We start from the raw sequence: 13,835 nt of genomic DNA, 5'->3' as shown, positions 1-13,835 counted from the left end.
TGAAATTTGACAGTGATTGGCTATTTTCGTGTGATAATTTTTTGATGTTTATATGTGAAGGAATGATGCCTGTTGGCGGGGTGTTAGCGCGAGGCGAGGAGCGAAAGATTTATGAATAGAATTGTGCATGCAACGAGATTTGACAATGATTGGCTATTATCGTCAGATAATTTTTTGATGTTTATGTTTGAAGGAATGATGCCTGTTGGCGGGGTGTTAGCGCAAGGCGAGCAACGAAAGATTTATGAATAGAATTGTGAATGCAACGAAATTTGACAATGATTGGCTATTTTCGTCTATTAATTTTTGAGGTTTATATTTGAAAGAATGATGCCTGTTGGCGTGGTGTTAGCACAAGGCGAGGAACGAAAGATTTATGAATAGAACTGTGAATGCAACGAAATTTGACAATGATTGGCTATTTTCGTCTTATAATTTTTGAGGTTTATATTTGAAGGAATGATGCCTGTTGGCGGGGTGTTAGCGCGAGGCGAGGAACGAAAGATTTATGAATAGTATTGTGAAAGCAACGAAATTTGACAATGATTGGCTATTTTCGTCTTATAATTTTTTGAGGTTTATATTTGAAGGAATGATGCCTGTTGGCGGGGTGTTAGCGCGAGGCGAGGAACGAAAGATTTATGAATAGAATTGTGAATGTAACGAAATTTGCCAATGATTACCTATTTTCGTGTGATATTTTTTTAAAATTATTTCTCATAAATGTGTTTAGTAATAGCAACTAACATAAAAACAAGTTATTTTTCCTAATTTTAAAATAACGATCATCAAATTTTGAATCTCACACGACACTAATACAAAGTTATTTATATTTGCAGGTGTACTATTCTCTATTGAAGTAACAACGACGTATTTCGCTGTACGGAACTATTGGCGAGGTTTCTTTGCGGCCTGCGTTTGTGCTATAGTATGTATTCTCTTTTCCTTGTCAAGGGATTGTTTGAAAATGAAACAAATTAGTGAGTGAACGTTTTATCATGGGGAGTGTTCCGAAGAACTGTTTCACCTGATTTCTGCCGCTGAATTTCACCTTCGCACGACACGCCACAAATTAGGATATCATCCCCACCACCTAGGTGTATCCTCCACAGTGCGGTTTTCAAGGAACTTTCTTCCACATACAACAAAGCTGTGGCTTGTGCGGAGTTTTGCGGGACGATACCACGTGGATACCTTAAAGAAAACCACATACACCTTCAACGCTCCTGTGATCCTTCGAGTTTTATTACTATAAACAGAACAATGTCTGTCGGGTCAGCTAGTTGTCTATAAAGATAAATAGTTTGTATAATATTTTTATATGAAAACTAGCTGACCCAGCAAACCTTGTATTGCCGATATTAAAATCGCGATACAAAAGTAACTGTTGATCGTAGATGTTTTAAGTCGTAGATATGTATTTTTAATGCTGACTCATAATCAAACAAATAAAAAAAACAATGTCAAAAAAATTAAAAAAAAAATTTGGCGTGGACCGGACCACCCTTAACATTAAGGGGGATGAAAAATAGATGTTTTCTGTTTCACAGACCTACCCAATATGCACTCAAAATTTCATGAGAATCGTTCAAGCCGTTTCGAAGGAGTTTAACTGCAAACACCGCGACATGAGAATTTTATATATTAGATTTAATTTGTGCCAAAATTTACGTACGTTGCGGGACTATGTAAATCTTACTCCATTTTTTAAATCTCGGGTGTTCGCTGTTTGGTGCAGTGCTACTAACTCACAACGAAAATACTATATGTTTTCGTACTTAAAGCGCGTAGTCGGCACACGTATGGCAAATTCGCTTCTGAAGGACCCGTCAAACTATGTTCACCTGTTGCGGTTATAGCTTAGCATTAGCTGGTACTAGCAGATAGACATTTTTTTTTAGTATAGGTACTTATATGTACCATTAACAATATGCATTTGTTTGAATTTTAAAGTTAAAAAAAGTAAACATAAAAGTTGTATATAGATTATTAATTCAAAACCTTTACTACAAGCCTTTATTAATACAAAAATTATGATAATTGTCTGTTACAGTAAGCTATTGTGAACAATGACGTTATGAGTTGAAGTATGTTTTTAGTACAACATTATTAATTGATCATTGAATGTTCTGAAAAAAAATTATAAGTTTAAATTGGTTCTTAGTACTAGTAGTATTAATAGAAAAATATGATCAATAAAGGTCATGAGGTCTGTGATAGTAATAAAAAAAATTTATGAACAGAGATTATTATGACCACAGACCGGTAGTAAGACAAAGGATTTAGAATTTTATGTGAGCCAATATGGACCCATAGTTTTTAGATTACTTTTTTAACACTTTTGGTATTGTTGTATGTTTCCAGATGTTCAGATTACTGTCAGTCTGGTCTGGCGCGACGCCTACAGTCAAGCCTCTATTTCCGACCTCGCTCCCTCAGGACTTCCCCTTCGACCCTCAGGAGTTTGCTGTTTTCGTTCTCTTGGGGTAAGCACATATTAAAAAAATAACATTGTATAAGTTTCATTAAATAACCACAGAATAATGTATATTATCAGCACGCCTTATGAACTCCTGATGAATCTCCGTCATCCCCTCACTGCTGAGGATCGTGACTCCGTAAACTGTCAACACAATCTAATACAGAACACGACAACATTTTTTTAAAATTAATATCCGTTTAAACAGAACAATAACAACACTAAAATAAAAACGCGGTCCAATTTGACAGGAGACTAATGGACACTAAATTGTTTCAAAACGGTTTCTTGGTCTTCATCTATTCTGTGTCTATCTCACACCTAGTTTTTTATGTTAGAATAGTTATCACACTGTCACACAGGGTTCGTCTATAACGGTAGTATACTAAGTTTATGCTTTCGAGACTATCATCACCTCTGCGAGCGATGTGCCCGAAATATTTCAGAATCCTTGTAGGAAAACCTGCGACCCACCGCTGATATTTTTGAATCCTGAGCTCTTTTCCACTCCACTCGGGCTTGGTATCAGGGATGGAAATGATGACGGCCCGTCCCCACATCATCGCGCGGAGATCTGAGTGATAAATACCACAAAACTACACTAATTTATTATTATATTTTTTAATTTAATAAACAATCTTAACAGAGTTCCGTGTGTATTTTTTATTGTTTTGTTCATTCACAGAATTGTATGCGGTCTCATGGCTGCGCTGTGGGTGTGGCTTCACAGACAGTATGTTCTCTTCATGAGGAACACCAAATGCCTTAGCGCATTCCTACAAAAGAAGTAAGTATTTTCTTAGATCAATAATTATAAGTAGATAGACTGTGACGTCGAAAAAAATTTAAGTTATTACTAACTATTATTATAACACAAAGTGACATACAAATCGCAAGTGTAAGACGTAGCTTGTCACGCACACTAAAGTAATAAACCTGGCCTGTTTTCAACGGTTTTTTATCAGCAAGAGGCTCTATGTTGACGTATTCATCATCACAGGTTTTTTGTAATTGTTTACACATAATGTACGTTTGTCCATGAACTCTTAAACAGAACACGAATTTTGACGAAAGAACGATTTTTTGCGTGAGAGATTTACCAGTGGAAGGTTTCTTTCCTCAGCAAGCCTGCTATGTGGACCACAAAGGAGGCATTGTGCCGTGATACAGTAAAGTGCAATCAGAATTGTGTTTTTTTTTTATGAAACTAAGGGACGAGACGAACAGGACGTCAGCTGATGGTAATTGATGCACCCTGCCCCATTACAATGCAGTGCCGCTCAGGATTCTTGAAAAAACGCAATAATTCTGAGCAGCACTACAACTGCGCTCGTCACCTTGAGACAAGGTGTTAAGTCTCATTTGCCCAGTAATTTCACTAGCTACGGCGCCCTTTAGACCGAAACACAGTAATGCTTACACATTACTGCTTCACGGTAGAAATAGGCGCCGTTGTGGTACCCATAATCTAGCCGGCATCCTGTGCAAAGGAGCCTCCCACTGGTAAATTGTGTGTAACTGTGTTTCGATTTGAATAGCGAAATAGGTAGAGATATAACTGGAATACTAAGGCATAACATAGGTGTGATTGCGGTTTTGTTGTCGGTGAACCCAGATTACCTCAAATTCTACATTTACGTTTTCCAGAATAAACAGCCCTTAAACAGCTTGTCTCGTCATTTCTTCTCTACCTCTTATCACAGAAATAGCACTTTGTTTTTTTTTTTAATTACAATGTTTTATCTGACTCATTGGTTTCCAGTCGTTTCATCTACCCAGGCATCATGACATTGGTTATTATGTCAATATTTTTCCCGCCGGGAATCGGGAAATACATGGCTGGAGGATTGGGCAACCAACCGCAGGTAACGCTTTTTATTTTGATTATTAATCTTACTTCTCAATGCTCAACTTTACCGAAGTTCTGGTGAATTTTTGTGGAAGAGGAGGACAAACGAGCGTTTAAAGGCATAAAGGGCATTTATTTTCTCAAAATTGATTCCTTTAGAATTATTTTTGATGTCATTTCTAATAACTACTAGATACTACCACTACCGCTTCGGAAACAAATGGCGCTCTGAGAGAGAAGAAGCGGCGCAAGAAACTCTCCCAGCATTCTTTTTTTGCGCTCTTTTAATTCTTTCAAAAAAATATACAATATTGTACAGTCATTTCTATCGCTATAAAATAATCACAATCTAGTTCCAGGCTGTCCGATCATTTAGATATTCAGCAGTGGAGTAATAGGATTTACGACAGAGCCATTTTTTTTATAAAACATTTAAATTGATTTATAGATAATGCCTGGACAGTAGCTGGGACTTTATTATAGAAGTGTATACATTTACCCTTAAAGCTATTATGTATCCTATGAAGCCTACTAGAATTAGTTGCAAGCAATCCCTTATTTCTAGTGTTATAATAATGAAAATCACTATAAAGAGCAAAAAGGTGACGATTTTTCTGAACGTATATTAAATTTTCATAAATGTACTTGAACAGTCATAATGTTTATTTCTTTAAATTTTTCTTTGAGAGACTGATCACCAGAGGAATCACAGGAGCGTTGCCAGCCTTTTTGAAAGTAGTACGAGGTTTTTTGAAGGTACTCAAGTCGTATCGTCCTGGAAATACCACACCAGGAAGTACATTCCACAGCTTAGTTGTATGTGGAAGAAAGGCCCTTGTAAACCGATCTGTGGAGGAACGCCACACATGGTAAAATTATAACTTTGACCACAATGTAAAGACTAATATCGCTTGGTTACCTTTTAAAAAAGTAAGTGCTTTAACTGCCCTCTAATACATTTAATTTTATTTTGTACTCACTTCGTAGGTGTGTTGGTTTTATAACACATTGGTAAATTAATGTACGCATACTATGATCTACTTGTACTGTTTGGCTACATAGTCAGGGCTGAGCCGCATTTCTTAGCTATTAAATTATAGTTGTTAAGTTGAAGGCCAATCTGATAAGGCAACTTCCTTAGAACTCGCACGATGGCAGAAGAAAGAGTTTATTTGTTTATTTATTTATAACGAAGCCAACGTGCATACAACTATCTTAATCTATAGATACATTTAATAATTCTTTTACAATGTTGTATACTCCACTTACAGGCTAACTCGACATGCTTAATATTATATACATTTTTTGTTAAACTAAAACTTTTCAAAACACAAGCAAAAGGCTGATTTAAAAATAACTATGTTCTTACTCAATAACCAAGAAAAACTAAAGAATAAAACAATAACTATGAACAATGACTAACCATCTTGCAGTACTTTCATAATTTTTTTGACTTCTTTTTTAAAACATGGGATCCGAGTGCTGAAAAATATCTATACCAGCTCTTTTAACCAAGTTGTTGTAGGTGACAACTATTCTATACAAGGGGGCGGATCTGCCTAGATTCGATCTAGTTAATCTAGGCCTGAACGTTAGTTTTTTGACAACATGTGACCTAGCATTACGCTTTGGTACTGCCAATTGAAGCCTACTCAAAAGATTTGGGCAATCGACCCCTCCATCTATAATATTTTAGAAAGAGTTACCTATTTACAACACCTAATTATGTTCTTAAGTTTATTAAAAAAAAAAAAACTAAATATTATGTGATGATGCGAGGGAATCAAAATGGGGTGCGGTGTAACGCTAGATGTCCAGGTTAAGTGAGGTTGCGGGTAATCTAGTTTGGCCTGTTCACAATCAATAAACATAAAACGCCAAGTGGCTGAAGTACTCACCTGATACTGGTCAGCCCTTTCCTCAGACAAGCACTTCACTTGGCACTACGATGATGCGAAAGAAGTAGTATAAAAAACCACGTGCGACAATGATGCTCGAATGCGTAACGAGGCGCGTACGTGGTCAGCGGTGTCCACTCGAACAAGGTCAATCGGTAAGTGTCGCGTTGGAAGCGGCCAGAGAGTCGTTCAGCGCCCGATGCGAAGACCAGGGTGATGCCAATTGCTCGGATTGTACATCAGCCCCCCAGGTGGCGCTATATGCTATTGAATGCGAACAATAACGGCGCAAACATACTCCCCGGCTTGGAAATCCATGGGATTTTCAAAGGAAAAACGCGGGTAAGGAAAAGGTGTAAGAAAGTAGGAGAGGGTTATGATCAGAAAATTTGGCATGAACATACCAATATTTAAAAATGCGGTGCGTAATATATAATATGAGATGCGGTGATGCGTTAAATTAAATGCGAATACAAAAAAAAAATGCTTAAGAATCTATGTTATTAATAAATGTAATAGTTACTGAAAAAAAATTATTGTGATGGAAGCGGACACAACTTAACTACTGGACGCTTAAAAGTTCCAGTAGCAGTGCGTACTAATGCAACGCGAACAACTCCGTCTTTTCCGGGGAATACTTGTTCTATAATACCCTTAGGCCAGCGCAATGGTGGTGTATTATCTTGGTGAATGAGAACAAGAGTACCTGGCTGAATTGGTCTATCTGGAGTGTTCCATTTTTGTCTATGTTGCAATGTGTGTAGATGAGTCTCTTTCTGTTCGAGAGGCTCATAGATTCGTCCATTTCATATGTGGGCAGAGACTGTAAAGGTGTCGTGTTTAAAAAATGTGCGGGAGTTAGAATAGTATGTGGTTCATCCGATATTAAGCACAGTGGGCGCGAATTTAAGAGACATTCAATTTGCACTAGTAAAGTCAACAATTCTTCATAACATAACAACTGTTGACCTATGCAGCGATATAAATGAGTTTTTATGCTTTTTATGTTGCTCTCCCACAGTCCTCCAAAGTGAGGTGCGCGTGCAGGAATATTCCGCCACGTTATTCTATGGCTGTTTAATTCTGTTTGCAATGCGGTAGACATATTTTTTGAACATAAAAAAATGTATAATTCATCCAATTTCCGTTTTTCACCAATAAAATTGGTTCCATTATCGGAATAAATACAAGATACTGGACCCCTTCTAGCTAAAAACCGTTTAAGGGCGTCTAAAAAAGTTTCGGTGCTTAAGTCAGATGCAATTTCAATATGCACTGCCTTCGTTGTTAAACACACGAATAGACATATGTATGCCTTTTGACTTTTTACGCCACGTTTTCGGGTAAGAGTAATATTGACAGGCCCAGCATAGTCGATGCCAGTGTGTGTAAAAGGCTTAGCTTGTTGTACACGAGCAGGAGGGAGGTTTGCCATTATAGGCGAAAGATGCGACGGTGCGACCTTAAAACAGAAATTACAATTTCTTATGCGTTGTCTGATAATATTTCTAGCCGAAATAATCCAATATCTCTGTCTAAGTAATGACAGAAGAAGATGAGAACCTGTATGACAATTTGATCGATGATAATCATCAATTATAATATCAATCAAATGATCACGACGAGGTAAAAGAATTGGATGGCGATTTTCAAATGGTATATTTGCGTTTATTAATCTACCACCAACACGAAGCAATCCGTTATCATCTACAAACGGATTTAGTTTTCTTAAAGAAGGGGATGATACGTTACCCTTTTTTATATTTTTTATTTCGTCAGAAAAATATTTTCTTTGTAATTCTCGAATAATTACCAGTTCAGCAGCCTCAATGTCAGCGATGTGAATTGTAGTGCTGCGTGGTAGTTTTTTCATAAAACGAAGTATATAAACAATGATGCGTAACAATTTTTTCCAAGAAGAAATTCTATGCGATAATTCCAGAACCGGCGAATTGTTAATATTAACTGTAGCAGTCAGAGTAACTGTACTTTTAAACTCGGGAACTATACCATCAATACGTGATGGTTCAAATGGCACTATAGGCCAGTCCGTTGTCGGACGGCGCATCCATGGAGGACCATACCACCAAAGCGGGTGATTTATTAATTGAGAGGGTAATAAACCTCTTGATAGGCAATCACTTGGATTTTGTGACCCTTCTATGTGAAAAAAGCGTTCAGGCGAAAGAATATCTTGTATTTTACTGACTCGGTTGGCAACAAATACTTGCCACCGATGTGGAGATGAATGAATCCAAGACAATGCGGAGATTGTGGAGTCAGAGAAAACATAGATTTCGTCTATAGAATAGCGGTCATGACATGCAGAATGCACTTGTTTCACAAGCTCAGATGCAAGCAATGCGGCACATAATTCAAGCCTTGCTAAAGTAATTGTTTTAAGAGGAGCCACCTTTGATTTGGCGCAAACAAAATGTATGGAAACTTCATGATTTGGATGTGTTACATGCAAAAATAATACGCAGCCGTATGCTTTGATACTAGCGTCCCAAAAGGCGAGCATGCGCACAGTACAGCCAGCTGCGACACCTAAGTGGCGTGGTATTTGCAAGTTAGCCAATAACGATAATTCATTTTTAAATTAAAAAAAACGTTCGGTTATAGTTACCGGTGGTTCCTGATCCCATTCTACTTTTGCAAGCCAAAGTTCTTGTATCAAAAGTTTTGCGTATAATATGACAGGTGCAACAAATCCTAGAACGTCAAACAAGCGAGCAATAGTTGAAAGTATCGTCCGTTTAGTACTGCCTACAGATGTTGAGGATATAGTAAACGTGAAGGTATCGGTAGTAGGTATCCACTTCAAGCCTAACACCTTTAAATTACTATTGTCATCGCTGAACTCAATCGACGCGCGGTGTGACTCCGGTAAGTGTGTGAGAAGAACGTGCGAGTTACTTGCCCACTTTACCAAATTAAATCCTCCGGATTTGAATAACGCGCGTAACTCGTCCGCCAAGCGTATACCGTCGTCAACAGAGTGTACTGAGGTGGCCAGATCGTCCATGAATAGTTCCTGTGTAGCAACTTCAGCAGCGAGAGGAAAGCGTTCACGTTCATCCTCTGCGAGCTGTCGTACAGTCCGCATAGCTAAGTACGGACTAGAGCGAAGGCCAAAAGCCACTGAATTAAATTGAAAAATGCGATTTGGTTCGTTATCAGCGAAGCGGTATAAAATTTTTTGATATTTACGATCATTTTCTGACAAAAAAATTCTTAAATACATTTGTTTTATATCTGCGTTTAAAGCGATTTTAAAATAACGAAACCTTAAAAGAGGTGTAAATAAATCTGCCTGTAAGTTAGGCCCAATATGCAATAAGTCATTAAGCGATACGCCAGAATCGGTTTTAGCACTTGCGTCTAGAACTATGCGAGTTTTTGTTGTCGATTTATCTGGCCGAAAAACAGCGTGATGCGGAATAAAGTAGCCGTCAGATATGTTTAAAGAATAGGGAATTTCTGATAAGTATCCATTTTCAATATAATCTACAATAACTTCATTGTAGGCTTTACGTAAAGCGGGAAACGCATGGAATCTTCGTTCCAACGCGGTCAAACGACGTTGAGCGTAAATAAAAGAATTACCTAATAACTTACGATCGCTCTTAAAAGGAAGCGAAACGATATAGCGACCACAAGAACTTCTTGCGACCGTTGATTTAAAAATCTGCTCACATTCCTTATTTTCAGGACTTATATTATTAACAGAAGGCACTTGCTCCAGCTGCCAAAATTTTACTAAAATGTTATTTAAATTATTTACTAAAGGGCCGAAGGACCAGACTATATCGTTAGAATGAGTGGAAGGTATTTCCCCCATAACAATATAGCCAAGCGTTGTTTCAAGCGCGTGGGGTGCTGAGCAAATGACACTGGACGAGTGGGCAGAGCGACCGAGCGGTGGTGGTATAACTTTACCGCCCAATAATATAAAAGCGAACATCTGAGCACCGAGAATGGCGTCTATATTTCCGGGCGCGTTCCAAGATTCATCAGCGAGCGATAAATGTTCAAAATAATGTACAGTCGACTTGTCAATCGTGTGCGCCGGTAACGGTTCAGTTATATTATCTACAACTAAAAGAATTAAATTGTATTGAGCGTCTGAAACACGTGACTGTATTGTAAGCGAAACGTAACCTTTAATAGGAGTGGAAATAGACCCTAATGTCTTAATCGATGAATTTATGAGAGGTTTAACATCTAAATTTAATCTAATGCAAGAAGCGCGCGTGATAATATTATTTTGCGAGGCGCTATCAATTAAGCACCTTATAGTACTTTTTCGACCACAAGTCACAACATATACTTGCGCGGTTGGTAAAATAGATAAAGTGTCAAAGCTATGCAAATGACGTAATGCGACGTTACTATTAGCCGAATGCATGCAGAGCGACTGCGCACCATCCTCGAACGGCCGCTCAGCTGTACTGGACGAGCCTACAGCTGTGTGATGTTCCGTATGTATCAGCGGTTGCGGAACCGGTTTGTTGTTAACAAAATGGATTAATGAGTGGTGCTTCTTATTACACTGCTTGCAAGTATTTTTTGAATTACAATTAATCGCCATATGTTTTGAACTTAAACAATTAATACATAACTTAATATAATTGAAGCGTTCATTAACTGCTAGTTTTATAAAATCCGGGCATTGATATATATGAGAATGTTTTGCGGTTTTACATAAATTGCAAGTGTTGTTGTCATTGTGTATTATTGCAAAGGTATGAGAACTATGCGATGGTTTAGAAACGGTTCCACGAGATCTTTGTACGTTCGATATATTATTTGGTCGACTGGTGTTGGTTGTTCGTTCTAGAACCTTAACGTGGTGTCTTATGAAATCAACTAAGTCGGCACTCGATGGAATATCTTTTTTAATGGATGATTCAAAGCGTTGTACTAAATTTGTATCTTATTTCTTAAGCGCGAGATGAAGAAAAATAAAATCTGTTAAATCTGAAATTTCTAATTGTTTTAATGCGGACATAGACGCATGAAACTTTTCAACAAAACTTTTGAGATGGGAGGGGGTCTCAGATGCATACCTAATGTCGAGTATGTTATTTAAATATATAGTACCAAGTGCTCGCTTGTCTTGGTATTTAACAACTAACGACTGCCATATTGTCGAATAGTTAAGTTCATTAGGCATGATACCTGCAAAAATGTTAAGCGCGGTTCCACTTAGCTTGCCTACCAAATATTGCACTCGTTGCGAATCATTGAGTTGCTTATTATTATGAACGTTTGTGCTAAAACTGTGATAAAAGAGAGGCCAGCTTTCGGGTTGTCCTGAAAAACTAACCAAGTCAAGTGGTGGTAGGCGACAATCATTATTAACCGAATTAGATTTATCCGGTTCAACTTGATGACGACGAGATTGTAATAACTCATTCCGAGTTTGCTGTACAACAGAAAATAATGTTTGAAATGCGGTCCAATTGTTAAAATTCAATTCAAATTTTGGGTTTTGTTCCAATAATAAAGCGTTATGTTGGTCACATAGATCGTTAAATTCGCTATATAATTTCTCAATATTCGCCGACGTGGCCACAAATTCTTGTGAACTTCGCGTATTTGTATCAATAGAAATCTTTTTTGCAGTACTATACAGTTCATTTATATGCGAAAATATTGCCCGTTTCTTACCAACTACAAGTTTGATTTTTGTTTCAAGCACCATATTGAAAATGTGTTGTAAACTTGTAATGCTTTTTTATGAAATGTATGTTTCGTTATGACACTGTTAGATTTTGCGAAATTGATGAGTAACGTGTTTATTATTGAACAAATATTTATATAATAAACTAAAGTAAGTAGCTAAATATATTAACACAATGCGAAGGTTGGAAATAGGTATGAATTGCGAATCGATTCTAAGTTAGGTAAGCAAAAATAAAAGCAAATTAAATAGCAAAAGCTGCTGGTTCTATCCGGGTCGAATGGATCAAAATTAATGATGATGCGAGGGAGTCAAAATGGGGTGCGGTGTAATGCTAGATGTCCAGGTTAAGTGAGGTTGCGGGTAATCTAGTTTGGCCTGTTCACAATCAATAAACATAAAACGCCAAGTGGCTGAAGTACTCACCTGATACTGGTCAGCCCTTTCCTCAGACAAGCACTTCACTTGGCACTACGATGATGCGAAAGAAGTAGTATAAAAAACCACGTGCGACAATGATGCTCGAATGCGTAACGAGGCGGGTGCGTGGTCAGCGGTGTCCACTCGAACAAGGTCAATCGGTAAGTGTTGCGTTGTAAGCGGCCAGAGAGTCGTTCAGCGCCCAATGCGAAGACCAGGGTGATGCTGATGACCAATTGCTCGGATTGTACATCAGCCCCCCAGGTGGCGCTATATGCTATTGAATGCGAACAATAACGGCGCAAACATTATGTGCACTAATACTTAGCTAAAAGACCTGGAGTTCAATCGTGATTAAAAAGATAAATGGTTGATAGAACTGATTTATTGGGAATCTTAAATTTGGATAACCAAAGTTTTTGAGGGATTTCAGGTTGTCATTTCTCCATAAAATTTACTTTTTGAAGTTTTGGATACTTGCCAAAATATGTTGCGCCAACTCTCATACATCTTGGGTTTCAGGTTTATAAGTAATGAATAATTTTTGACAGGTGCTGTCATTATTCTCCAACTTCACGTGGTCTGACGAGCTGACTGCAGAGCAGGCGGTGATAGTGGCGAACTGGCAGACCCCCGAGGTGGATCACTTCGGATGCCTGATTATATACTTCTTCTCTATTGTGAGTATGAACAAGTTGAGATTGAGACTAGCCATCTCAATATAATCATGATAAATTACTACATTCTACTGTCAGTAATTAGCTGTCAATAATCTGAAGTTGTCCCTTATATTGGGACGCGTGAATTGAAATTTCCATAGAAATTTCTATCGCTGATAAGCTATGCGTCGTCTCTTTTTTTTATGGAAAAGGAGGACAAATGAGCATACAGGTCACCTGGTGTTAAGTGATCACCGCCGCCCACATTCTCTTGCAACACCAGAGGAATCGCAGGAGCATTGCCGGCCTTTAAAGTGAAATATCATAACCAGCTTACCCGAAAGAAAATCCTGTACAGAATAAATAAAATACTGTTTTTATGAAATTGTCAATAATATTTAATAACATCAAGAATTATTTCGTATAATAATTTGCTCCCTGTTGTTACAATGACATAATATTTCACAGAACTGTCAAACATAGGAAATATGTCCATACAAAACAAATATTTGAAATAAAAATAGTTATGGGTCCCAAATCAAAATAAATTTATCCTATCTCTCAAGTTGGAATAAACTGCACTCCATGAAGTATTCCCAATTTAATTCCACAGGAGACACTCGATTTATATATATTAAGATAATCTATTATAATAATAATATTATGTGTAGGTTACATATTAATTATGTTATGTATTATTATTAATCATGGGTGTCTGAAAAAAACATATCGACGAGGATGGGATTCGAACCCACGCGTGCACTGCACATTGGATTAGCAGTCCAACGCCTTAACCACTCGGCCACCTCGTCTCTTGTGTTTACTAATGAAATATTACTTG

At 37.6% G+C, this 13,835-nt stretch overlaps 1 protein-coding gene and 1 non-coding gene across 5 annotated transcripts in view; one reads left to right on the top strand and one right to left on the bottom strand.

Moving 5' to 3' along the window:
* LOC126979999 (chloride channel protein 2) overlaps positions 1–13,835 on the top strand; it is a 134,177-nt gene that overhangs the window by 93,262 nt on the left and 27,080 nt on the right. For all 4 annotated transcript variants that reach the window (XM_050829611.1, XM_050829609.1, XM_050829612.1 and 1 more), the window contains 5 exons: positions 840–928; positions 2,365–2,486; positions 3,165–3,266; positions 4,242–4,344; positions 12,887–13,015. In XM_050829611.1, the coding sequence (XP_050685568.1) occupies positions 840–928; positions 2,365–2,486; positions 3,165–3,266; positions 4,242–4,344; positions 12,887–13,015 (545 nt within the window). The remainder of the gene's footprint in view (positions 1–839; positions 929–2,364; positions 2,487–3,164; positions 3,267–4,241; positions 4,345–12,886; positions 13,016–13,835) is intronic.
* On the bottom strand, positions 13,725–13,806 carry Trnas-gcu (transfer RNA serine (anticodon GCU)). Its single transcript has one exon. It is a non-coding gene; the product is annotated as a tRNA-Ser (tRNA).

The sequence above is a fragment of the Leptidea sinapis genome, chromosome 4 (genome assembly GCF_905404315.1).
Source record: "Leptidea sinapis chromosome 4, ilLepSina1.1, whole genome shotgun sequence".
In the NCBI taxonomy this organism is placed as follows: Eukaryota; Metazoa; Arthropoda; class Insecta; order Lepidoptera; family Pieridae; genus Leptidea; species Leptidea sinapis.
Note: the sequence above shows the minus strand (reverse complement) of the source record. Positions and strands in the feature narration are given on the sequence as shown.